General features: G+C 50.0%; 1 protein-coding gene across 1 annotated transcript; it reads left to right on the top strand.

Annotated features, from left to right (window-relative positions):
• The first annotated feature begins 1,417 nt into the window (after window positions 1-1,417).
• On the top strand, window positions 1,418-24,805 carry CSNK1E (casein kinase 1 epsilon). Its single transcript, XM_052790240.1, has 11 exons — window positions 1,418-1,688; window positions 5,772-5,859; window positions 11,876-11,986; window positions 12,148-12,296; window positions 13,811-14,039; window positions 20,492-20,662; window positions 22,233-22,381; window positions 22,903-23,095; window positions 23,200-23,339; window positions 23,729-23,794; window positions 24,332-24,805. Exons 2-10 carry the CDS (start codon window positions 5,784-5,786, stop codon window positions 23,759-23,761), a joined length of 1,251 nt encoding a protein of 416 aa, XP_052646200.1. The 5' UTR covers window positions 1,418-1,688; window positions 5,772-5,783; the 3' UTR covers window positions 23,762-23,794; window positions 24,332-24,805.
• The last annotated feature ends 2,188 nt before the right edge of the window (window positions 24,806-26,993 follow it).

Here is a 26,993-nt window from a genome sequence, read left to right as displayed (position 1 = left end):
CAGAGACAAAGTTCTGTGATAAAACCGGCCCGGCAGTGAGAGTGGGAAACAGCACTGGTTCCCAAAGGCTTGCATAAAACAGGAACTATTTCCAGGTCTCAATGGCCCACCAACTCAGCGCGGGCGCTGACTGGCAGCGGAATTCGGAGCGTTGCAGCCCACCAGCTTGGTACGACTTGAAGCAACAACTGCTTTCTGCACCACACAGTGCCGGCAGGGCTGCAACTTGCGCCTTTTGGTGCCAACAGCCCAATGCTTATGTTGTATATTTGGAAGCTGATGTGGGGGTCCCAGCCTAGATGCACCCAGGAGCTGGCCTGGTATGGCGGCTCTTGAGTTCTCCCCCATCACGCTTATCTCCTCCATCTGTAGCCTGACTGCAGGAACTGCAGTTCTTGACTTTGGGATGACTGTGCTGAAGCAGCTCCTCGCTAACGAGGTCTCCCGAAGCTTGGAAGCATCTGGCTCTTGCTCCACGGCACCTACTGCCGTTCCCTTCCCTCTCACCCTACGCTGGCCTCCAGCCTCCCGCCGCGCTCCAGCTCCCAGAGCTCGCAAAGGCACCTCGCTCCTCCTTCACCCATCCAGCCCCAACCTCCCACCTCCCGGGAGCCCCCAAACACTTCTCCCGTTCTGGGCTCCGCTCCTACACCCCCATGCTGGTCTGATACACCCTGGCTGCCTCCCCCCCGACTCAGCTGGCTCTTTCTGAGATGCTCCGGGGCTTGCTGCGGCCAACGGTGGCCACCTGGCCCCCCCAAACACCCGCTGGGGTCTGGTGGGGGGGATCCCCACCTTTGCACCTATCTGCTGGTGGGTGCCCCGTGGACCTCCGCATTCGGGTTTTTGTGCGCGCGCCGACATTCGTGTGGATTTGCAGGTGCTTCGCCCAAAGGGGTGCCCCCCCCGCTCCCGAGGGGCGTGGGCCGAGGAGCCCTGACCCTCTCTGTGGGGTTGGGGCGACTCTGACGTCTCACGGGCCGTCCTGCCGGACCCCCGCTTGGCACCCACCACCATCGCCATGGGACCCGGGCGCCTTTGTGTGAGGATCCCCAAGCGGGGCCGATGACCCTGCTGCGGTGGCAACGGCGCCATATTGGGGCTGCCCCACCGGCCCCCACAAGCAGTGGGGTGCCACGGGTGGGTTCTTGCCCCACTCCCCCCCCCCCCCCGCAGCACCCCGCTGAGGAGAAACCTTCAGCGGGGAGCCCGGCGGCCGCTGAGGGGAAACGACCCCCGAAACTGCCCCCCCCCCCCCCCCCCCCCCGTGCGGTGGGGTAGGTCTCCCCCTCGCCGGGGCTGAGGGGGAACGGCGGGCGGGAGGGCGGCGGGAACGGCGGCGGGCCGTTGCGCCTTTAACGGCGGGCGGAGGAGGAGAAGGAGGAGGAGGAGGGTCGGGGCTGCGCTGGGTGACATCAGTGGGTTTGGCTCCGGGGTTCAATGGAAACTGGGTGAGCGCCGGGCTGTGCCGAGCACACGCCGGCTGGAGGGGACGGCGAGCGGGCGGGAGGCGGCAGGCAGCGCCGCGCCGCGCTGAGCCGAGCCGAGCCGAGCCGAGCGAAGGAGGGACTCGCCGGGCACGGCCGCCACCAGCCCTCCCCAATCCTCCGTCATCCTTCCCGCCGCGGCCGCCTGGCCCCCTGACAGCCGGCGGAGCAGCAACCCCACACGGCCCCCGTCCAGTCAGGGTGGGTATGGGGGGCGCCCGCCTCCATCTTGGGGCGCAAACCCCGGGGGAAAGGCGGCCCCTCCGGCTCTTTGTGTGCGCGGAGGGAGGGGGAGGGGGCGGGGGAGGGGAGGGCAGGGCGCGATGCGCCGGGCCGGGGGGGGGGGGCAGCGGGGGACAAAAGCCCCTTTGTGGGGGAACGGGGAGGGGGTCGTCCCTCCGGCGGCGGCGGATTTTGGGGGGCGGGCGGGCAGGGCGGGGGGGGCTCCCCCCCTTCTTCCCTTTCTCCCCCTGCCGGGGCCCTGTCTTGCTCGGCGGGGCCGGGGTGAGCGGGGAGGGGGTGCCGTGCCGTTCTCGGCCGGGGGTCTTACGGGGGGGGCGCCCCCAGGGGTGATTGAACCCCCCACCCTTCCCGCTCCCTGATGTTCCTTGTGTTCCTCCCCAGCCCCTCTCATCGCCTGTTTCGGGGGGGGGGGGGTGTGTTTGGGGGGGGGGTCTCGGTGTTTCCTTTTGTGCGGGGTGGGGGGCAGTAGGGGCGGGGGTCCGCGGCTGGGAGCTTGGGGGGAACGAGGAGAAGTTCAGCGCCGTTCCCCGGGGGTGGCTGGTTTTTGTTACCTACCCGGAAAAATAACAGCCTGGGTAAGGCTGTCTTCGCGTAGTGTTTTGCCTGTAGGGGGTGGGGGTGTAAGGGACATATTTATTATTTTTTTTGGTCGCCCCCCCCCCCCCCCGCCCCATGTTTTCCTGTTGTGGCTATTTCTTCCTCAAATGTAGTCCAAATGCTCTGTACGTGGGGTTTCTTCCCCCACCCCCATCTTATTTGCTGCTCTCCTTTTTGTGAGTGTGAAAGGGTCTGGAGGGGCTTGATGTTTTGCATTTCAATCAAAATGTAATTTTTCTCTTTTTCCTTCCCATTTTTAAGCCGGTTCAGATGATCGTTTTGCCAGCCTTTTCCTTTATTCCCTTCACATGCACACACACTCACAAAAAAAAAAGCCGTGTAAAGCCTTTATGGTCTATGGGCAAAGCAGCCCCTGCTCCCCACACTTCCACTGAAAGCCGGAGCGGTGCTGGGCTCAGCAGCCTCCATTATGGAGCCATGGGTTTGGTTTTGCGTGGCCTTTGCTAGCCGGGGCATCTTTGCACTCACGACCCTCTCAGGTGGGACCGAGGTGGCCCTCCTTCCCGTGCCCCCACCCTGAGATGGTCCCTGCATCTTGGGTCGCCGTCGGTGCTGGAACAGCGGGGAAATCAAACTCTGTCGTGTGTTTATATAATGGCCTTTGTGCCTGTACGTGGGTATTTTATATTATATAAAAGGGGATTGGTGCAAAATGGTGTGTGTGGGGAAGCAGCGCTGGCGGCTGGATAGTATTTTTTTTTTTTTGAGGCTGTGTAGTATATTGTAGGTGTCTGTGTAATGTTGGATATTCACGTATGCAAACGCTCATGCAGAGCACACACTCGCTTTGAGGTTGTATGTGTGTTAATCCCTTATGGAAAACTAAATGGTTTAACTAAATGATTGCCCTGCAGCCCCTGGGATCGCTGCCTTGGCTGGAGAGCGCAGGAAGGGTGGCAGGGCTGGGGAGGATAAGCCTGCTGGGGGGCAGGAGGGAGGGATGGCTTTTTAAATTTTACACGTATAAATAATATAGAGAGAGTAATATAAATTTCATATATAATAATATAAATTTTATATGTAAAATTTTCTTTCTTTTTGTGGTAGTAGACCTGAAGATCAGATGATAAGGGCAGAAGCTGTAGGTGGTGGGAGTACGTGTGTGAAGTAGAAGCAAATGCAGTAGATGTTTGAACTCCTGGAGCAGTTGTTGGGGGGGTGGGATGTGTGTGTCCTGCCCCATTACCATGAATCCAGGCTGTTGCTCTCTGGCTATCCTCCACCCAGGTTTTCTAAGCACACTTGTGCGTGTGTGTTGGGGGGGAGATAAGGCAAAATGACAGCTGTGCGAGACCATGATTTTTTACTCTATTATCCTGCTTCCCGCTTCCACCCCCTCACCCCGGAGCATTTTTTAGATTCCCCTTTGGAGCCTGTTGCTTAATCAGCTAGAAGGGCTGCTGCCTCGTTGTGCGAGAAACCCTCCTTAACTTGGCTCCTGCCTGTCCCAGGAGGGTGGGACCAAATTTAGGCTTGGGACTGTGGTGTTGCAGAGCAGTAACTGCTGTGCCCTGGTGCAGAGGGGACCCTGCCGGGACCTATTGCCCGGCCTCTGCAGCTTCCTCGGCTGTACTTGCCCCGGCTGGGAGTTGGACTCAAGTGGAAGTGCTCAGGGTTTGCAGGCCTGGGCAAACACGGCCATGAAGGAAGGAGGTTCGAGAGCTGTCTTCCTGACAGTGGTGTGACGGGTTCCTGGGGACACAGACCTTTGATCGTTTATCGGAGTAGGAGTGTAAGCAAGTCAGATGTATGTTAATGTGGTTATACAGAACAGCAGGCAGCGGATAAAAATTATGTCTGTTTGCTGCGCCCTCACCCAGGTACACCTGCCTCCTGGTTCAGTTCCCAAGGCTCTGCCTACATTCCTTGTAGTAAGAAAGTCAGAAATAGCCACGGGGTTTTGTAGACTTCAGACGCGCAGAAACCCACATGCATAAGTAAATACTAGGTGAGGGGACTCCACCTCTAAGTGTTTTGTGTGTGGTTTCTGGTGACTGGAGCTCTGCTTTCAGGGTTCACAATGTCCCCTGAATGCCTTGATAGGATTATTTCCCTGTACGTCTCTGCAGCCCGTCCATTCCTCTTTCTGTAATCCCATCTCCTGGGGCAGGAGAAGCAGCTCTGGGTTTATACTATGCCCAGAATCCTGTAGCTGGGATTATTTTTTTTTTGTGCTTGTGTCTCACAAGGCCATTCCTCCTTTCTTTCCTTCAGTGATGCTTCCTTCCCACCGAGCTCCAGCAAGGGAAAGTTCCTCTCACCTACTTGTGAAAACATGAATCATTCCTCACCTTTCCTGTCCCCAACAGGCTCTGTGTCTGCATTTTGTACGCTAATAATGTGGCATTGCATAAATTAGGAGTGTGGCAAATCCCTCTGAAAGGAGACGCATTGGCTGTCTTGGGAAGAGCTGTGGTTCCTAGAATAAGTTGGTGGCCACAGAAGGGGCAAGGGAAAGGGAGCTGTTAATGGGGGAACTGCTGGAACAGTGTTTGGCTGAGGCGTTTGCAGCAGAAGTTGAGGTTGGCAGGAGAACAAACTCTGTGGCCGTAGTCCCTCCACCTAGTTGGTTTTCTGTGGAAGGTGAGTAGGCTAAGCCTGGGCACGTTGATGGGGTATAGCAGGTCAAAGGGTTAGCTAATCACCTCAGGTAAAGGGATGAGGAAAGGCCTGAGCTGCTAAAAACAAACCAGCACACCTAGGTAGGCAACAGAGGCGGAGAGGCTCAGGTAGACCAAAGGAGGCTGCGATCCCATCAGCAGAAATGGAGATAAGCAAGTGGCGTTCCTAGTCAGTGCGTACCTCGCAGAGTTCAGTTCAGCGATGTCTCCTCCCTGTCCCCTCTGCTGGCCCCTGCCTAGGGGTGATGGGAGTTGCTTGCTCCTGGCAGTCTGTCTATCTGTCTGTTGCAGCCCTCGGGTCCTGTGCTTCGCTGCCACCGAGGTGCTGGTCTAGGGCTGGGCCAGAGAGCACTCCTTCTCATAGGGTTTATTATGCCTGTCCCTTCTGGTGCCTCACATGGTTACCGCTGTCCAGGTGCCAGGTCCTGTGGGTTACAAGGAGCAGTACCATCTCTCTTCATGGTAGTGTGAAGTGACCACCCACTGAGGAGGGCTTTCCTGCCTCCCCCCCCAGTCTCTGAACAAAATGGTGGGGAAGAGATTCAATCCTTCTACATTCCCATAATGGGAACATGGAAAACATGCTTGAAAGGGTCATGTTCCTGCAGCATTTCTATCTCACGCTGTCCCTGGACATCCAGGAGACAGGAGAGGGGATAGAAGCCGTGTGGAAAGTGAAGTATTTTAAGATTAAAAACTGTACCCAGCCTCTGGGTGAAGTGGGGAGGACTCTTCTGTAGTCTTACATGATTCACTTCCTGTTTCTGCTCTGACGCTGCGCTTTCTGTGCTTCTTTTCTCAGCACAACTGAACCATGGAGCTTCGAGTGGGGAACAAATACCGGCTGGGCAGAAAGATCGGCAGCGGTTCGTTTGGAGACATTTACCTAGGTGAGTGTGAATCTCTGTCCTTCCACCTGCAAGGTTGTGTTTTCTCAATTGCGTCATTGTTTTCGGGTTGTTTTTCTTGCCTGTTGATATTTGTGGGCACCATGTAAGGTTGGAGGTGGTGGAGAGAAAAAGAGCTTCGAGGAATACTGCTAGTTGCTGCCAGTCTTCTGATGGCAAAGAAAGTGGGATGAGCTCGGCTTTGCCTCGCAGATATTGGAGACACAGTGGTGTTTGGTCAGACTGATTTAGATTTGGACTGTTCAGGGCATATTTGTCATATGCCCTACTCCAGCTCTCTTGCCTCCTTTTCTTGAGCTTGGGTGTGTGTGGGTATAAACTCTACAAAGAGTGGGTGGTGGAAAGGGAGGAGATGGCTGTTCCTTCAGGGTAGAAGGAATAAAGTTTTGGGAAGATTGGTAGTGGAAGAGGTGGTCCAGCACCTGTGAGAGGTCTGAGACCAGGAGGTGTAAAACAGGTCAAAGAGGCTGGCCTGGTTAAAGTCCTGGGGCTCAGGTCTGTTAGATCTGTAAGGGGATTTAGAGTTAATGTCTGGAATGACCTGAGCTGGGAGCTCAATGGACAGAGCCCATGAGATGCTGGGTTTCCTGTTACCACGGCACGTCACTTGGGGAGAAGCTCTTCCAAGTCAGCACACTGATGTGTAGATACATTCCCTGATGCTTTGCCTGCTGATGTTTTTAATGGCTCAAACCATGTGGGGCAAGAGCGGCGAGATGACCCAGTAGCCTGATCGATCCCTCCATGAGAGTTGGCGTGGCTTTACCTGTCATCTAGTTCTCACCACTACCTGTTCAGCTGTAGTCCTGCAGGCCAGCGGAACAATTGCCCTCTCCCTTTCTGGGGTCTGCACCCTTTGGGTACTTACAGATGGTTGTCACGTGCTCCTTGACTGTTAATTTGCTCAGTTGAGTTGCATTTTGCTTCAAGTACATCCACCACTCCTCACTCTTGCTGCTCCTTCAGTTTTTCCCAGTTTGTCCATCTGCTGAGCAGCTTGGAACCTACACAGCATTCGAGGTATGGCATTTCCAGTGTCTGGTAGTGAAGGGCTACCCTTGAGTGATCTGTAATGTGATGCCTCTGCATAGACTGCTTTGGGTCTCCTTGGCTTCCCCCATCACCAACACTGTATTGGATTGCAGAATTGACCTTAGCACACTGTCAGCTGTATTGTGGGTGATCTCTTCTAGGTTCTGCAACATCTTCCCATCGCTCCCATGTTCCTTTCACTGAATACCTCTAGTTCAGGTTACTTTTTCCTGTGTTGGTAAATCACCTTCTGTTTTCTACCTCTGGCTTTTATCTCCAGTTCCCTCTTGCGTTATTATTCTCTCTTGATTGGTGTTGGCAGCCTCTCTTGATTAAGTATCCTGTGGGAATCATCAGTAACAGGCTTTGTTGCCACCTTTATCCAGAGCATGAGCAAAGATGATAAATAATGGATCTGGGATCCCAATTCCACCATGTGCTGCCTTTACTGCAGCCTGCTCCTGTATGCCACTCCTCTGTGGCCCTCCAGCCAGTTAGTGTCTCAGGTGACAGTGCTTTTAATTCCCAGGTGCTAGGGATTGAGGGGTGGTAGCCCAGACACAGCATTTTCCACCTACGCTAGGGCTTGAAGCCTTCCAGACCCTCTCTAGGACAGTATAAATTGTCAGGATATTGCAAAACATGTGGGGTACGCGTGGAGAAAGAAAGGAGGTACTGAATGGAAAGGCCTGATACTTTATTCCTCTGTACCACGTAATAGGTTGTCCACGTGTGTGAAGGAGGCATGGAAAATAGGCTCTGGTGAAGGGGTTGTGCCTGCCTTGCCTGTAACCAAAAAACATGAGGGGCAGAGGAAGCCCTAGTGTGGTGAGCACAGTGGGATGCCTCCGACTGCCGACTTCAACCAAGTTACTTGAGCGCAGTATCAAAGCCCTCGTGATGTTCATTGAGGTGCAAGCCAGTGTGTTTTGAAGCAGTGATAGCGAGACTTCTTGGAGCCTGGGTGACTCCCCAGCCTGGAGGGATTGGGCACGTAGTCTCTGATGGTGCGTCTGGAGGATGCTTGTGCTTACGCTATCCTCTCACGGTCTGCTCTGCAGACAGAGGGACTCATTCATGAGGACTTCTCTCCTGCACCAGACTCACCTCGCAGTTCTCTCTCTTGATAACGGTGTGGAGACGGAGCAGGGACAGACAAGCCTTGTCTGTCTCTGAAGGCGAGCATGGGCTGTACAGTTTATCCCCAGCTTGTCTCTTTCAGGACGTTAGTACCTTCGCCCGCTCTGTAACCAGTGGGTACTGTGTGCTCTGCTCTTTGGGATTTGGTTTTGGGTTTTCCTGTCAGAAGGAAATTTGAATTTCTACATGGGCAGACACAAAGGATGGACTCCTGTTAATCCTGGGCTGGGGCTTAAAGCACAATGCCTTCCTTCCATGCCCTGCCTTGGGGGATAGACGTGCTAGGGGGGATACTTTCCCCACGTTGGCGTGGGAGGGTGGGAAATGAGATCAGGCCGCCCATGGGCCTTGGCTAGCCCATTTGCCTCTCGAAATGCTCACTCAGGAGAGCAAAACCCAGTTTGCAGAGGAATTGCCGAGACCTTTGGGCCGTCGGGAGGAGAGGCACTTTGTCAGAGGTGTCGGCCAAGAGGCAGGGCAGGGTTGCTGGACGCGGTAGGGATCGTTGGGGCCGGGATGCGCTGGAAGGGGACTTTGGCAGTGGAGAGGAGCTGGGGACGGTGGGGCAGACAAAGCATGCTGGGACCAGCGCTGGCTGGGGACAGTTCCTGGTGGCAGGCTCCTCCCTTGCTGGGAGGGGAGTGCCTTCCCTTTGTTTCCTGGCCTGTTAACTCTCTCTCGCCCTATCTGACTTCTTCCATCTGTTCCTAGCCCTCCATTCTTCCCGCGCCAAGCTGGCGAGAGGGGAGCGGGCGGTGGGGAGAGCGGGGGGGGGACGTGCCTGTTGGCTTGCCCGGTGTGCAGGGAGGGCGGTGTTTATTGTATCAGACACACAGCAAGGCTTCCACTCTGAAAAGATCCTGTTTAGCCAGTGACATCCTCTGTCCCCGGGGCCCCGTTTCAAACAGCTCGTGATGAATGAGTTGAATTTGTGCAGCCCCCACAGCGGAGCGAGACTGGGGGTGGATGTTAGGAATTATCCCCAATCCTACATACGTCTCTCGAGTGGCTGAGGCTAGGCAGGCTCTGCTGCGTTTGTCTGAAATGTGGTGCTTTCCAGTCTGGAGAGGGAGCGGAGAACTGTTGCTTTTGTACTTGTACCTTTAAAAAAGATGGTGGTTAAAGCGTGGAACAAAGGATCAGAGAGACTCCCGCCCTTAAATTCCCTCCTTGCTTGTGGTGGTCTCAGTCTGGGTAGATCTCTAGCCAAAAAATGGTAGAGGGAGCAACCTGAAGACACATGTGGGTTTGGGGAGGGGGTAAGCCTAACGTGTTCAAGTGGTGACCCCCTCAGCAAAGAATAGCTCCTCATTAGGTCTGATTGGTCCTACTTTTGCTGTTCCAGGCCACAGGTTGTTTCTTCTTTTTCTGAGACTAACACCTGTGTTTGGGCTATGAAGAGTGTGGGGCTGAAGGCCATGTTGATCATTTGAATGGCATATTCACATTTTGCAGAATCTAAGTTTTTTTGGTGCTTACCCCTCCTTTCCCTTTTCCTGCTTTACATGCTCACAGATAACACTCCCCACCTGCAGACAGCCTAGTAGATGGATGCATCGTCATCTTCCTAAAGACACAGGGTAATGTGGAGCTGAGAACTCATTCATCTTTCCACTGTTCAACTTCGGGGAGCAGGGTTCATTCGAAATGCTAATGCTACTGCTGCCAAAAGTCAGCAAGACTTATCATTGCATGTGTGTCAGCAGATGGACTAGGAGGGGGAAAAATTCCCCCAGGGAATGGACAAGGGAGCTGCTGCAGAGCATTTGGAGGAACGTCTTCACAAAGGCAAGGGAAAAAGAGAAGCAAAGGGAGTGCTCTTATCTGTTTGGATGTCCTGGGTGTTTCCGTGCTGAATGAGGGCCAGTGACTGAACACTAATTTAAAAGGTAGATACTAGTCCAGGGCCATGTTCTTACTGTGATCTGAGCCCCTTTTCATGCTTTTTTTCCTCCTTGCACTCCCGATACTTGTAAGAAGGGTCCTGTGGTGCAGTGAAGGGAATGTACAGACTTGCTTTGCTGGCCAGCAGTTTTTAAGTGGAAAATGTCAGCATCTTTCCAAAAGTTACCATTGGACAAATGGCTCTAGCTCTCAGCATGGCTTTCTCCCTTTTCCTTCTCCTGGCTCTTGAGTAAAAACCCTTATTAAATTCATCCCATTGCTCCCTCAGAGCACCCTAAATAATTCCTTTCCCTCCTTAGTGTTTACAGCCTTCAAATATTTGCAGGCTGTTGTCATGTCCTATTCTTCCTCCCCACCCTTCTTAGTTGTATCTCTTGTCTATGTTACATATTTAGCTCTTTTAATCTTTCTTAGTAAATCAATCCCTCTAGGCCCCAATTGTTTTTGTTACTCTCTTACAAATTCCTAGCAGCTAGTCTGTCTTGACCGGGCGCTGTAGTATCTAGATGACATGTTTTTGCTAGCAGGCAGCTTTTGGCTAACTTTGTGTACAAGACAGAACTCTTAAACAGGAGATGGATCCCCTTAGGATCCAGGGGTAGAAGGGATCCAGTTGTGTGAACATTTCCTTTTTCTCTTTGGTCCCTGGCTCTGGGGGCAGTGTGTGAAAGAGGATGGATGGAGAGACCTATCTGCAGCTGTCCTTGTGGACTCTGAAAGTCTAATCACAGGGATCAGGAGGCACGAATTAACCAGACCTACCAAAACTAGCTATGGGATATCTACAAAACGTCACCTTTGACTCCAGCTCATGTTTGGCATGCGTTTTCTGGAGTAGTTTATTTTATGACAGTGTTCATAAGCTGCTCATGATCAGAGCTCCTGTCTGATTTGTGTTTGAGTGCAACTTCTAATAGTTCCGGATATGAGGAAGGGCTTGTCTGTGTTTGTGTGAGGCAGGCATGGGAGGAGGGGAGAGAGAGGCAAGTCTTGAGTGTCATTCCTGTGACCTGTGTACAGATCTTCATTCTTTCCATTTTAGGATGATGTGAAACATCTGGAATCCTCTCAGCTAGTACAGGAGAAAGACCAGCCTGTTCCTCCTTTAACAGTGCGCTTTGGGACCAGAGTGCTGGCTTTTGTGGCTGGCAGCTCAGTTCTTTTCAGAAAGAAGCGCGTGGGGTGGTGGTTTTGTGTCATTGCAAACCATCTAGCAATACCTTCAACAAAGGCATCTGAGTAGCTTAATTCAGTACTGGATTCAGTTTATTTCTTCATGCTTCTAATTTAGGATATAGTAAATGTTTCTGTGTTGGCAAAAGATAAAGGTATTATTAAAGCCCTCAGGAGAGTGAGAAGCTGGAGATTTGGGAATTGACTGTATTGAGCAGGTCAGGGCTGTGGAGAAACTAGAGGTAGCTGGGAATATTAGCAATGTCTCCTCCTGAACTAAGTGGCTCTGTTGAAACAATGTACCTGAGGTAACTAGTAATTTTGCTTGGGAAGAGGTACTCCGTATCACTGCCTGGGGGGCTGGCTTGGGTTCAGGGGCTAGGTGTATGATCAGGGACAGCTAAAACTTCCACTCAGTTTAGGTACTGCTGATACATACAGATTGACCTCCCAAAGTCTGGCACTTTTTGAGATAATGAGGCAGTTAACATGTTGTAGGACTGTTGTTCTAGCCTGGCTGCAGGATCAGAGCTGGTTTCCTATTCATGTGCCTTCCTCTGGGCTTGCCTTTGCAAATGGCAGTGCTGGAAACTGTGTACGAAGTTGAAGTGGCTGAATCTTACTTCTTTCACAGAGAATAAATTTCAGGGCAAATCTTAAGGTTTTGGCATCTGTATGGGCCTTGTTAAAAGTGTTTAGCTTCAGTGGAAGCTTGCGCAATCTTCATTTCGCCCTCATTTCTATGCAGGAGCCAATATTGCGACTGGTGAAGAGGTGGCCATCAAACTGGAATGTGTCAAAACCAAGCATCCCCAGCTCCACATTGAAAGCAAGTTCTACAAGATGATGCAGGGAGGAGGTGAGATGGGGAGGAAAGGATGGGACTGGGGGAGTGGTTGAAGAAGGAGATTGTTCTGGAGGGCCTTAGAAAGGAAATGATTTGGTGTTACATATGATGTTCTCAGCAGGGGAGCAGCAGTTTTCCTCTGTTCCGTGGGCTTAATCTTTCTCTTTCCCCAGTGGGTATCCCCTCCATTAAGTGGTGTGGAGCAGAGGGGGACTATAATGTGATGGTGATGGAGCTCTTGGGGCCCAGCCTGGAAGATCTCTTCAACTTCTGTTCCCGCAAATTTAGTCTCAAGACAGTTCTGCTCCTGGCAGACCAGATGGTGAGTTTCCTCTGAAGCATTTGTGCCTACTCTCCTTTTGCATGCCTTCCCCCTCCACCCACCCCCTATCCCCTTTGCTCAAGAACTGCTGTATCCCAGGCTTTTTTCATTTAGCAGCAAGTGGCTGCCAGGTTTCTATTTCTTGATGAAGCTGGGGGCCTGGAACTTAGGCACTGCTGGCTTTTCTTGATCTCCATCCCTCCTTCCTTCCCTTGCTGCTCACCCTATATTAGTGTTGCCTGCATAGATGCTTTTGCCTGTGTGATGAATGACTGGCATCGCTACTGTCGTGGTTTAACCCCAGCCAGCAGCTAAACACCACCCAGCTGCTCGCTCACTTCCCCCCCCAACCAGTGGGATGGGGGAGAGAATCAGGAAAAAGAAGTAAAACTTGCGGGTTGAGATAAGAAGAGCTTAATAGAGCAGAAAGGAAGAAACTAATAATGATAATAATAACAATAATAAAATGACAATAATAAAAGAAGTGGAATATACAAAACAAGTGATGCAAAATGCAATTGCTCACTGCTCACTGACCGATGCCCAGTTAGTTCCTGAGCAGCAATGCCCCACCAGGCCAACTCCCCCCAGTTTATACACTAGACATGACATTACATGGTATGGAATACCCCTTTGGCCAGTTTGGGTCACCTGCCCTGGCGGTGTCCCCTCCCAACTTCTTGTGCCTCTCCAGCCTTCTTGCTGGCTGGGCATGAGAAGCTGAAAATCCTTGACTTGGTCTAAACACTACTTGGCAACAACTGAAAACATCCGTGTGTTATCAACATTATTCTCACACTAAATCCAAAACATAACACCATACCAGCTACTAGAAAGAAAATTAACTCTATCCCAGCCAAAACCAGGACAGCTACCTATCAAATCAAATCATTAAGTTTGGAAAAGACCTCTAAAATCATCAAGTCCAACTGTCAACCCAACACCACCATGCCCACTAAACCATGTCTTGAAGTGCCAAGTCTATGTGTTTTTTGAACACCTGCAGGGATGGTGATTCCACCACTTCCCTGGGCAGCCTGTTCCAATGCCTGACAACCCTTTCAATAAAGAATTTTTTTCTAATATCCAATCTAAACCTCCCCAATGCAACGGCCTGTGCCCTGGGTTTAAGGCCCTTAGCTGTTCTGGACCCTCTCCTTTCCCAGCCTGGCTAAGTTTGAAAGTTGACTGGTGTCAGTACTGAAGCTCAAAGTTTTAGTCCATGTGAACTTGCTTCCCATTCTTCCTTGTGGTGCTAATGGTGACCTCCCCAGATGGAGGACTGGGCTGGTGTGCAGGGTTGAATTCCATCTCCATTCTTCATCTCCAGATCCTTCTGCCTCCAGAGGGTGTATTTTTCCTTGGCTGTCATCTCTGATATTCTCTGCAAAATGTCCCTTTCCCTGCTCTGACAGGCCAGTGTCCTGGACAGGGTACTTCTTTTAACAGGTACAGTTATGATAAGTTACCTTCTTGCTTGTCTCACTTTTTATTTATTTATTCACCCCCTCCAGATCAGCCGTATTGAGTACATTCATTCCAAGAACTTCATCCACCGGGATGTGAAGCCAGACAACTTCCTTATGGGCCTCGGCAAAAAAGGCAACCTGGTATACATCATTGATTTTGGTTTGGCCAAGAAATACCGAGATGCCCGGACCCACCAGCACATCCCCTACCGGGAAAACAAGAATCTGACTGGCACAGCCCGTTATGCCTCTATCAACACCCACCTGGGAATTGGTGAGCCTGCTGTTGGTCTTTGGTGGGGCTTTCCAGGGGAGGTAGTGTGTCCCCAGAAGGAGGGGATCAGGTTCTGTGCCTGGCTCCGCTGCTGACCTATGTTGAGATGGTGGGTAAATAACTTAACTGTTATGCCTGTGTTACCTCGCATGCCTTTTGTGGCACTCTGAGCTCCTCGATTGTGTACCGGTATGTGTTTGTGTGCTGCTTAGTACAGCGGGGCCCTGTTTCAGCAGCAAGGCTGTGACCTCCCTGACTTTACTACTACTGACTCTGCCTTGCACAATTTTTGCAGGCTGATTAGATATGTAAACGAGATGTTCGCAGGCACTGAGCCTTTAGGGATATGTGCAATTGAAACCTTTATGTTGACTCCTGAGTGCCTTCATCAGTGATTATTCTGTAGCTGTCAGAGCTGGAGGGTACAGGCCCACTGCAATATGGGGATACTCCTGTTACCCACCGCTGAGGACAGGGACAGCCATGTGCGGGAAATGTACAAGAAGCTGAAATGAGGGGAGGCTTCCCTACTGCCTGGACATCTGGGTTTTGTGATAGAGGATTGGCTGTTATGGGCCTTCAAAATATGCATGTGTCTGTGAACCACACTCTGTTCATGACTGAGGGAGATTGAGGCAGCTTTAGGGAGGTAGGGCTCTGCCTTTAGTGTCTGTGGCTGGTACTGTGGGGATAAAACTAGGCTGGGACAGAGTGCTGAGAGTTCAGCGAGGTCTTACACTGGTGATGGCCATCATCCCAGGTTTTGTAAAAACCTTGTGCAGGTTAGTACCCGCTGTACTTAAACCTCCTGAAGTCACCCAAACTCTTATCCTGGGAATGAACCCCTGATGCACAATACCTGGTTGCTGTGAGGAACAGAGGTGAAAACCTCTTGCAGTTTTCTCTTCCGTTTCCTGACCAGCTACTTCTCTGCAATGTGACCTTTTTCCCCTGCTTGGGCTAAACTTTGGCCACAGTGCAATAGTTTCTTAGTTACTGTAGGGTCTGTTCTGAGCAGGCTGACTCGATTCTGCTATTGGTTGGCAAATCCGAAGAGCAGAAACACTGAAGCTGTCCTGCCTGCAGACCCAGGAAAGTAGCTCCTGTGCTCACAGCTCAGTTTGTATCTCTGGGAGACCTTATTCTGAAATGTATAAGCTGGGAATTTGAAAATCAGAGCAAGGAACTCAAACCTTTTAAACTAACAGCTTCCACAGGATTTTGTGTCCTTGTTCTTCCTCGGGAAACCTTCCCATTCTCCCCTCTTGCAGATGGTTTCTCAGTAATCTGGAGTCAAGATTTGACCTGCAGAAAATGAAGCAGTTTCCCACTGTCTTCCTTGCTTAATACTGTATAATGGTAGAAGGAAAATGCTTTATTTGTATCAAAATGGGGAGTGTTGTGTGTTGAGAGTGGGCTGTGATCTCCTGACCTCTTCCATGTAGTAAAAATAGTTCTTGTAGAGCTTTCCGAGTTGGTCTTCTGTATTTTGGCCTGACCTGCTTATATATAACTGACTCTCCATTGAATTCTTAGTCAAGACTTCCACAGCCATGGTAACTGCCACAAGGAGACATGCACAAAATAATTCTCACTACTATGTCTGTCGATTCTTTTGTGTGTGCCTGCGCTGTCTGAACTGATCACGAGAGGCTAAATGTCTGGATGTGGGGTTGGTTGGGTTTTTTTTGAAGGACTTTATTATTCATCCCACCCCAACTTAGCCCTTTACTGCTGGTGCTTGGCTTGTGTATCAGGATGAACAAACAATGTCTGAACACTAATCCAAGGGCAAATTGCTTATGCCATCGGTCTGAGCACAGCCGTTGCTCTCTTCATGCCCTTTGCTTTGGGAAAGTCTGGGTGTGAGTTACTCTGCACAACAGGTCTCGGGTGTATTATCTCCACGTTGCAGATAGTTCCCCTGAATGGCATAAAGGTTACACGACCTGCCTGGAGAAAAGGGGATAGGGGTTGTCACGGCTGCAGCTGGAGTTCCTGTTTCTCAAGACCTTGCTACAGGGTGTATGACAGACACATTTCTGAGTTAGCAGCATTGCCATGGGAACCGTCACTCTGAATTTTATGACTTTTCAGAGACTAAAATCTCTTAACGTTACGTTAATGCGGTTTAGGGAGAGAGAAGGAACCAGGTGCCGCGGTACTCATGTGATGGGAATAGCAAATGAATAAATGCCTTTATTTGAATGTGCAAGCTAAGGGTTGGGCATTCCAATGTCTGGAGGAAACACATTCTTTTCCCAGTGACCGGGTGAAAAAGTAGGAGGCGAGATTGGGGACGATTTCCACAGCTGGAGACTTGCTGTTGGGGGAGTCATTGGACTGTGCAGGCTTTGGTTCACGCATTCCAGTCAATTTTCACATGCTCTGGGGATGAGAGTCCCTTGCACCCTCTGGAGCTTGTGAAGTCTGAAATAGATGCCCAGGGGTGCCCAGGAGACAGTCTTGGAAGAAGCCTGGTGGGCTCTCTCTGGATAACAGGAGGCTGGGGGTGGGGGGCAGTTCCTCCCCAAACACGTGTCCTAGATGGTATCAGTGTAGGCTGTGCACAGCATAAAGTTCTTCTGCTCATCCTGCCCTCTGTCACCCATTCCAGATTTTTGTGTGTTTTTAAAGGCTGTTGCCATGCAGCGGGGAGAGAAGGGGGAAGTGTAGTCCCAGCACGTGCAAAATCAGATCTGAGTATGTAGTCAGGAAAATGTTGCTTGGTTAAGTCTGCTTGTAGCTGGGCTGGCCCCAGTGAACACAGCTGATTTCTAGGGAGTCCTGCGTGGGAACAGCATCGCTTTGGATAGGATCGGGGGGTGGGGGGGAAGCACTGTCCTTGGGGATCAGGAGGCTCTTTACACTGCAAAGAAAAAAGTTTTGTCACAACCTTACATCCAAGGCAACCAGTCCTCAGTCTCCTGTCTTTGCCCAAGCATGTCTTCCCCAGGTAACTCACTGTCCTGCTACTCACCCCTGACTCAGCTCCTTCTGAGGACCCTGCTTTGGGAAGGGAGGTGAGGGTGTGGGCTGGCTGGGAGCCTCCCTGGGAGTGGGGGGGAACTGGCACCAGGTTGCTTTGCAGAGTGGGTTGGGTTTGAGAGGTCATGCTGGGTTGAGTGGGAAGGCAACCATGTGTTTTATGTTGGAAGGGGTTTTGTGAGTGAGGGAGGAAAGGATGAGTGTCTTGTAAAAGTAGCAGTCCCGAATCTATTGTAGGAGAGCTGAGAAGCTGCGATAAAATGGGGAGAGGAAGTGTGATGTAGTGTCACAGGTCATGACTGCAATCCTGCTTCTGGACTGACTTGCTCTGGGCACGCATTTGCGTCACTTGTGTTTCTCTTTCTCAGACTGTAAAGTGAGATCTTTCGCCTGCGTCCCAGGCATGCTGTGAGAGTTAGTCGACAATTGTCAAGCTTCTAAAAGTGGAAAGTAGTGGTGTTTAAATAATGTTTCTCTGGAGTGTAGAGGTGAACTTTTTTTTCCCCTAACTAATTAATTACTCCACTTTTGCTGTCTAATGTTATTTAGTATCCTGTGGCTGTTGGTATATGGGGCCAGGCAAAGAAAAAAAAAAAGTATTTGGAGATAGCTTGGGGATGTGTAATAGTAACTGAAGATGAAACAAAGAAACGGGGTGTAGGAACTATTGTTCTTCACCGTCACCCAAGGTTTAATTCTGGATCTTGTAGTTAGGGTTACAGGTGAAAGACAGCTACAATGTTTTGAGGTAGCTTGACAGCTGTGACCCATCATGTAGGTGCTTCAGGCTCCTCATGGATTTGAATCTCACTGAAATTGTTTAAGTGGGTTACAATGACCACATGTACCTGAGAAATGATACTTCAGGGATACGACACAATCAGACATTTATCATTCAGCATTTTAATAATTGGGTGTCCTGCTTACAGTTGTTTTTCCTCGATCATATTGCTGTGTTAAGGCATAGTTAAGGCGTGTTTGCATGCATGTAATTGATACTAATGAGCTGCCCGGTTTGGTTTTGTAACCCCTCTCCTTGCCTCCAGTAAGGACATGTAGCATCCCCCACTGACTTCAGTCTCCCTAACCTCAAGCGTCTAATTCTGGTGTTCCCCAAATCACTAGGACTGTGCCTAGACATACGTTTGCAGAATGTCTCCTGTTGTTCTGGATGGAGTCGGTGGCTGTGCTCAAAGCTCCTGTGCTCCACGCAAATGGAGATGTGTGGTCCAGCCTACCTTAAGCAGCATGGAGTTCAAGCAAGATTTAGGAGGCAAGATCTGATTTATTTCTAAAAGGCTGATTTGTCTGTTCAGTAGGTTTCTCTGGTTCCTGCCCTGCCTTTCCCTACTCTGAGGGGCACCCCCATGCTCCAGACAGGCAACCCACAGTTACAGGCTTTAAAGCTACAGCACGGATAAGTTGAGGGCTGGCAAATTGCAGGATTGAGGTTGCCTTTGTCACCTGTGCTTTCAGGCCCTGGATGTGCGTTCTGACTCCCATTTCCACAGGCCTCCTGTCTCAGGATGTAGGTCATTATGAAATATTGTTTAGTTTTATTTATTTGGTATGCATGGTGTGTAATTGCAGCCCTCTGAAAGTACACGTATCCCAGCCTTAGGCTAAATGCAAAACTGTGGGTTTCTTTTCCCTTCTCCCTTCATAGCATCTAAGCATCTCCCAGCCAATCATGTAGTTATCTTTGGCAGCAGCCTGATAAGATTAGGAAGTATTAGCCCCTTTAAAGTGGGCAACATGAGGCGGTAAGTTAGTGAGGTCAAAAAATGCTGTTATTTCTGCATGCTCCAAGTAAGACACTTTGGGGATCTGCATGTCTGCTTTCTCCTCTACTCCTGTCTTGGAACATGGCATTTTTATGGCATTTCATGTGCTTTGAACTAAAGGCGCTCTCCTCTCAGTTATGGAGTGATGACAACCCCCCTTTTCTTCTGCAACCACTGTGCTCCCCCCCCCCCCCCCCCCCCCAATATTTTTTATTTGCCAACCCTCCTAGACCTCAAAAACACTTAGGAGGTTATGAGAGGCATGCAGGAGAAGAAAGGCCCATGGTGACCCACAGCTTGTGTCGGTATATCTGGACATCTAGATCTGTGACCTGCTACAGCTACTCCTTTGTCAGGGTTCAGGTCAGCTAGCAGAGTAAGGGGTAGCTGTAGTAATCTACTGGCCTTTGGATGGGGCAGGTGGTAGCGTGTAACTGACACTGAGAATTAACCCACAGACCAATACATAATCTGGAGCATCTTCTAGGACATGGCACTGAATCCAGGAAAATGTGCTGTAGTAGTAAATGAATCTAATAGATGAATCTCTTTAGTCTTTCTTCTACCCCTGTGCTTTCTTTCAAGCCATAATTTTGCCTCTGTTGTCTATGTAAGTTGTTGTTCTCCTCAAGATGTAAAGTACTTTCTTCATAGTGTTTATTTTATCTGGGAAGGGAACAGGGGCAAAAGCTTCTTGGCAAAATTTATAGATTAATTTGTAAACATGTTGGAGGAGCTGGGAGGAGTTTCACAAGTTAACTAGTCAAATGTTTTCAGTTGCTGAGATTCTGCATCAAGTCTGTCTTGAGCTAACTTGCAGCGTAAAATGGTTTGGTCATTCCAGGGGACAAGTTCAATGTGGAATGTTTTTGTTTGGGAAACAAATTTTTTTGTTTAATAAATATGCATTTAAAAGTGGGCCCGTACAGTGGCGTATTAAGGGCAACCTTTGCTCTGAGTGGAGTTAGTAGTGATGCTGGTTACACAGTCATTTCCCCATTTGGAGGGGAATCTTTTGTTCAAAATATACCTCTGTATTCCTGCGTTTCTCCTCCACAGCTTGAAAAATGCCACCAATCCAGAAAGATCTTTGCAAAGTATTACGTTAGGCTTCTCTAAAATACCAACAAAGTCGTTTACCACAAGAAGGCGTCGCTAGTTACTCATTTCTGCCCTGTGTAAAGAATATCAGCAGGTTAATTAGAAGATGTGCTTGAAGGGGTTGTGTCGGGCTTACCTCTGTTAGCTTTGTCTTTCCGTGACTACCTCTGCTATGACTAATCCCCAGGGTGAAGTATCATTCTGGGTGGAGAAGCGTAGGTGCCCTTCCCCTGGGACTGGGAAGAGCAAAGTAGGCAGTGTCACTGCAGCACTTCTTGAGCTGTTGAATTTTTGTGTGAATTAAGGCTTGTCCAAGTGAGGAGGTAGTCAGAGTAATTATTCATTTATGAAGTGGGTTGGGCTGTATGGGGAGAGGAGCACTTTAACTCTTGCGGCATGAGCATCCCCATAGGAATTTGTACTGGAATGTCTTCTACAAGTTTGTCTATCCATAGAAATCTACCAAAGAAGAGAGAGGGGTTGTTTCTTCTGTTCCGTGTTCATCTCCAAAGCTGTGTGATTGCCAAAGCAGTTTTGCTTGCTGCTCACTCCTTACCCCTTTGTAACTCCTTCCCACAGAACAAAGTCGCCGTGATGACCTGGAGAGCCTGGGCTATGTGCTCATGTATTTCAACCTGGGCTCGCTGCCCTGGCAGGGCCTCAAGGCTGCCACCAAGCGCCAAAAGTACGAGAGGATCAGTGAGAAAAAGATGTCGACGCCCATTGAAGTGCTCTGCAAAGGGTACCCTTGTAAGTGCTCTCATCTTGATGGCTCTCTTGTCTGGTGCATGGCTTGCTCTCCTGCTGAAACCCCATGGAGTCTTGAGTCTTGAAGGGCAATGCCCAGTACCCCCAGACCAGGACGTGCTGCTGACACCAGTGATGAGAAGGATAAGAGACCAGTGGTGATACAGTTTGGGTTCAAAAGTGGGAAACGTAGATGTTTCTGTGGACAGTCAAGCCTTGTGTTAGTAAGGAGGTGGGGGATTAGTTAGGTGAGGGTTAGTAAGGTGAGAGGGATCTTTAGGACCTCAGATACAGTCTGCAAGAGGGTTGGGCAGTGAGGTGAGAAGGTGTGCTGATGATCCTGAGTTATTCTGGATAATGAGGATGAGGGCCGAGTGTGATGAGTCCCAGAAATAACCAGACAATGAAGAGGCAAATGCAGTTCTTTGCAGGTAAACGTGGAGTAATGTATGTGAGGGGAGAGCAGAAGGCTTGGTCCTCATGTCACCTGCAGAATAGTAGGCTCTGAGCTGACCAGTGCCACTCACCAATGAGCTATTGGAGTTATAATAGATGGTTCTGTGAAAGCATTAACTTTGCGCTTCAGGGCTGCTGAGGAAAGCGAATCGGGTGTTAGGAATTACTAGGAAAGAAAAGAAGCCCAAACAGTGTGTGTAAACCCATGGCCCACTCGCACCTTGCATGCACTGCGCAACTCTGGTCCATCCCACTATTTCAGAAAGGATGCGGTAGAAGGGGAAGAAGGTCCAGGAAAGGCCAAAAGGGTGACCAGAGGTGAGATGATTTCTGTACAAGCAAGGGGTTTGCTGGAACCTGGAAAAGAGGCGATTGGAGAGAGATGGTAAAAGTCTACACTCTCGCTATGCCTCCAGAAGTTTGGATGGGAGCTGATTATTTGGTGGCCCCCGTTCTTGTATTGGAAGAGAAACAAAGCTGGTTCCTGCTAGCTTCAAAACAAAATGATGTGGTTCTTCACACAGCCAGTAGTAGACCTGTAGAACTCCTTCCCAGAAGATGTTGTGGATACTTAGAGCTTACAGGAGTTCAGGGAGAGATTGGACAGCTATGTGGAAGAGAGATCCACTGAGGGTTACTAAATAATTAGAAACCACATACAGATAAGGAAGTTCCCCGAGCTGAAAGTAGGTGGAAGTGTCAGACATGCTTGCCCCAGTCTTTCTCCTCTGTAGCGGTCAACTTCTGGCCACTGCTTAAGACAGGCTACAGAACTAGGAGGCCCTCTGGTCTGAGCTGAGTTTCCCAAAGCTCACCTCCACCTATTCTTTAGGCCTGCATTCTTACTCTCCTTCAGCAGGCTCTGTGACTTGCTACCTCTTGCTTGGAGAAGCAGCCAGAAAAAAAGAGATGTGTGAACATTTCCTGTGGTAAAAATAAGGATGGGGTCTTCTTGGCGGCCAAACCATTGCAACCAGCAGGCTCTGTTTCATTACACAGCTCTGTGTTTGTGCCATCCTGGTCCAGCACACCACTGCTGAAAGGCTGCGGTGGCTCTGCAGTGGGACCAGGGGGGTTGGATGGTGTTCAACAACCAGATGTTCTCTGCTCCCTCCAGCTGAGTTCTCAACATACCTCAACTTCTGCCGCTCACTGAGGTTTGATGATAAACCTGACTACTCGTACCTGCGGCAGCTCTTCCGCAACCTCTTCCACCGCCAAGGCTTCTCCTATGACTACGTCTTTGACTGGAACATGCTTAAATTTGTGAGTGTGTGGTGAAAGGGCTGGAGGGGCAGGGGTTGATTTGTATCATGGAGGTGGGGGAGGAAAGCTGGAAACTGCCCGCCATTTGTACTTACCCCTGGTGAGCGACTTGAGAAAGGGGACCAGGTGGAGTGAAAAGAGGCAGAGTTGTTGTTGGTGCTAACTGGGGGGTATAGCTACTATTGTGTTAGTGAGTGTGTCTGATGGAGCATGTGTGTCAATAGATCTATAGCTATAGGTAGGTAGCGATAATTTTTCGGGAGGGAACTATATTTGGAGGTGGGACACAGATGTGGATTGCAATAACAGCCGTAGTACCATATGCTTTCTTCCATGTTTCCTCATGGAAGAGAATGAGGCCCTCTCTGGGTGGAGTGGAAGATGGTGGGGGGAGAACGTGTTTTGGGGATGAAGCTCTGCTTTCTTGGTGTGATGGAGCACTGTGTGTTTTCTGTCTGGGGCTGCTGCTGTCTCTCCTGCCTGATAGCTGTGCGCGGCGTGGGGGTTTCTCTCCTCCTCAGGGAGCAGCCCGAAACCCTGAGGATATGGATCGGGAGCGGCGAGAGCATGAGCGAGAAGAGAGGATGGGGCAACTCCGGGGGTCAGCCACGCGAGCGCTGCCCCCCGGCCCGCCTGCTGGAGCCACTGCCAACCGTCTTCGTAATGTCACCGAGCCCATGGCCTCCACCCCTACCTCCCGAATCCAACAGTCCGGTGAGTGGGGTGGGAGAGTTGGTGGGGGAGTGCCACCCCTGTTGTCGGCTGGAAACCAAAACTATTGACTGATATTCTTGTCTCGTGTTTCTCTGCCCCAATAGGAAACACGTCCCCCAGAGCCATCTCAAGAGTGGACAGGGAGCGGAAGGTCAGCATGAGATTACACCGAGGAGCTCCTGCCAACGTCTCCTCATCTGACCTCACAGGACGGCAAGAAGTGTCACGGATTTCAGCATCACAGGTGAGTCCCTGCTGCGGAGTTCGTGGCCTTGGCCTGGATGTCCCAGAAGGACTACAGGCCCCACAGTGGTTTTCACCTGATCTGCTGGAGCTGACATGAGCCTCAAGCGTCTAGTGTGGTGAGGGGAGCGGTACCAAGTTACGCCTTAGCTCTTCAGTTACGTATTTTCTGGAGGCCATGCTCAGTACTGTCGTCTTAGCTCTGCTTTGCTTGGAATAAGCCTTCACCTGGTTGCCTTCCAGACCGCAGTGGTTTGGACAAGTGGAACAGTAAACTCTTGGGAGGGAGGATGTCCTGAGAGAAACGTACGTGCAGCCTCCCTGTTTCGGCGTCCTTTGTGCCTTTTTCTTTCTCTCCATCCCTTACCTACTCTTCCTTTTCTCTTGTAGACAAGTGTGCCATTTGATCACCTTGGGAAGTGAGGAGCAATTGCCACTGGACCAGTGTTTGCTTAGGTGAGCCTGTCCTCGTGCCTGGGATCCCTCGAGGAGGGAATTGCTGGCATTAGGGATTAGGTTAAGGCTTTGATGTTGCTGTGGGGGATTGGTACATTTCCTTTCCCTTTGCCTTACTTTGAGATGTTTTTTGGCTTCAGAGGGAAGAGTAAGATTGGCTGCCAAAACCTTGAGGGGATGGATTATCTTGGGTGTGAAGATAGCTTCCATTTCTCCAGGAGGGTAGGGAGGGTGGAGAAGGTGCTGGGTTGGGGAGCCATTTCTTTAGATCCTAATGAATGCTTTTCTGCCAGTGTGATAGTGTTGGGGAGGAGGGTGCTGAGCACGTAATCAAGTGTGCGAGACTTTGCACAGCTAGCGAGTGCCGCTTGTAGAGAAAACGACAGTAGCTGGACAAGGTAACTCTGAGGCATGGCAGGAGTGTAGAAGAAAGGGCTGATTTGATTTGTTACACTCCAGTTGGCATTGGAAGTGCTGGGAAGAGCCTTTTCTCCTAAAGTCTCTTCCCTTTTTCTCTCTTTTTAATTCTCTTTCTAGTGTCTTCACTGTATTTTTCTTTTAAAAAACAAAAAACCCAAAAAACAAACAAAAAACTAAAAAAGACAAAAAAACAACAAAAAAAACCCCGACAGAATTTCTTTTTGCCAACGACGAGGAGTCGAGCTGTGCCCCTGCGCTGGCATGAGCCGTTTGAGAGGGCCGCCTGCGTCCCCCAGCGCGAGCGCCTCCGAGAAGCTTGACGACGCGGGAGCCGTGCGGGAACACCTCCGCTGCCCCCCCAGCCCTACCCCGGCCCTACCACTGCCCACACTGGCTACCCCCAGTTCCCTCTCCTGAGTCTCTGCTCCTGGTTTTGGTTTCTCTCTTTTTTTCTTTTCTTTTTTTTTTTTTCCCCCTTCTTCTTCTTGGATATCTTTTCCTGCTTTGTTTTTTTTTTTTTTAATTATTATTTTTAAATCATATGGTTTCTAGCCATATAAATTTTAACTTTGCTCTCCTTTTTTTCTGAGGGCAGGGGATGGGGGTGGGTGGGTGGGGGTTTTTTGTTTTTTTTTTGTTTGTTTTGTTTTGGGTTTTTTTTGTTCTGTTTTGGTTTTGTTTTTTTTTTCCAGGAGCCGTGTGGGCCAGGAGGGAATCAGATTCCAGCCACACTTGATGGTAGAAGTCTGATTTTTATTACTATATACAGAATTTATTTTCTCAAGCATTAAATGAATTTTAAGCTGTGAGGGGAATTGTGGCAACAGCCTAATCATTGACTTGGGCTTCCTTTCCTTGGGTGGCTTCTCTGCGGTTTTTTTCCGGCTGTCGGGAGAAGTGCCAGACTTCCCTGATCCGAGTGGTCCTCACGTGCCGAGGGATCTCTGTGGAGAGGCACCTGGTCCCATGGAGGATGGGAACGCTGGAGCTGAAATACAGGGAGAAATACACTTCCCATCCCTGCAGTGGGGTCTTTTTTTTGTCTGGCTGTGCGTGTTTTTCTATTTTTATTTTTTTTTTTAATTAAAACTTGTTTTAATTCCTGCGGAGAGAGTGTGGGACTTGAGGAGAAGAGAGGGGCGCACAGAAACTGGAGTTTGGTGTTCTTTCAGAGCGATGGCTCTTGCTCTCTCCTTCCCTCATGCAACCCCAAGTAAGATCCACAGTACATGCACAATCCCTTCCTGCCCTCTCCCACCTGTCTCCCCCCCCTTTCCCCCCCACTTTAGTTGTTTTTAAATATAATTTAGGAATACTCAAGCTGCTTTGTGGCACTTGGGGCTTTGAAACACAATGATCACCACTGCGACCTATGGCCTGTAGCAGACACACTGTCACTGTAGTGTGGAGCCGATGGGTTGTTGGCGGGGGGGGGGTGGCGGGGAGGGTGGGGTTAGTCTTTGTTTTGTTTGTTTTTATCCTTTCTATTTAACACTTTATTTTTCCTCCCTATTTTTTTCCTAATTTATTTACCCCTCTTACTGTCTCTCTCTTTTTTTTAATTAAAGAGCAAAACTTTTTATTACTTTGTAATTTAAAAAAACAAAAAAAAACCTGAAGAACTTTGGGGGGGATTTTGTACTTTTTTCCTGTGTAAATATTGGACTTTTTTGAGCTTTATCGTGGTTGTTAATTTGAAGTAATAAAGTAGAAAATGATAAAGTGACGCCAGCATCTGTCATTTCTTCCTTCCCTGGCATCCTTGCTGGGAGTGACATCTTACACGCAGGAAGCGCTGTCTTGTGGCTGAACCTGTTCCCGAGTTCCAGGAACGAGTTTGATCAGAATTACTGGAAAAAAGGCACAGGGCTGGAGCACCTAAAAATAAATCTGAGCTGATCTCTGCGGTCGCAGCCTTGGAACAGCGAGAGCTATGTGAAATCCGATTCAGGATCTGTCAGTTCCTGGATTTCAGCCTCCGGCATCCCATGCATCTAGCCTTCAGGAGGAGAGGGATGGGACCGTTCCACACCGTTGTCTTTGGGTGTGCACCGAGTTCGACAGAGGTGGACCTTGGGTTTTGTGTTTTCTTGCTTTCTTCTATCCTCAAATCGGGGAGGAAGGAAGGGGAAGAAGAGGGGTGAGAGGAACAGCCCTGAGCACCTGCCAACAGCGCTGTGCCTGATGCAAAACATGCTGAGCTCCCTGTAAAGTGACGGCTGCTGCTTTGGTGTCTGTGGTGGTGTGGTTTGTTTGGGTTTCTCCTCTGGTTGCCTGACCTGTCTGGCAGTAAATTACTAAATTTTAATACTGATTTGTTTCTAAATCACTGCTCCTGTAGTTACGCTTCCCTGCATTAGCCAGGCAAGAGGTGTGTTTCATGCAGGCTGTGTAAAACTCTTGAAATTGATTTTTCAGAAACACCTGCTGGGAATAAATGATGGATCTTAGTGACTTTGCAAATTCCTTCCAAGCCTCATCTCTGCCAGCTGAGCAGGAAGAGCTGCTCCTTCATTTGCCTGCTGCGTGGGGCTTCCAGCTCCTTGGATGGGAGAAGAAAAAGTAGGGAGGAAGGGAAGAGAAGGGTAGTTCAGGGGTATGGGGTACTGTCCTGTTGCGTCTATCCTGCGTCGGTCCTGCTTCCATTTTGAGTGGTTTTGAGGGATCAGAATGAAACTGGACTTTTTCCCCTTCTAAACCTTGTTTTCTGTAAGAAAGAGGAACGTTGCCTATGTGGAAGACAACACCCAGCTCCCCGTGGTGCCTTTGCTCCACCGAG

This window comes from Harpia harpyja, chromosome 6 (assembly GCF_026419915.1).
Source record: "Harpia harpyja isolate bHarHar1 chromosome 6, bHarHar1 primary haplotype, whole genome shotgun sequence".
Taxonomy (NCBI): Eukaryota; Metazoa; Chordata; class Aves; order Accipitriformes; family Accipitridae; genus Harpia; species Harpia harpyja.
Note: the sequence above shows the minus strand (reverse complement) of the source record. Positions and strands in the feature narration are given on the sequence as shown.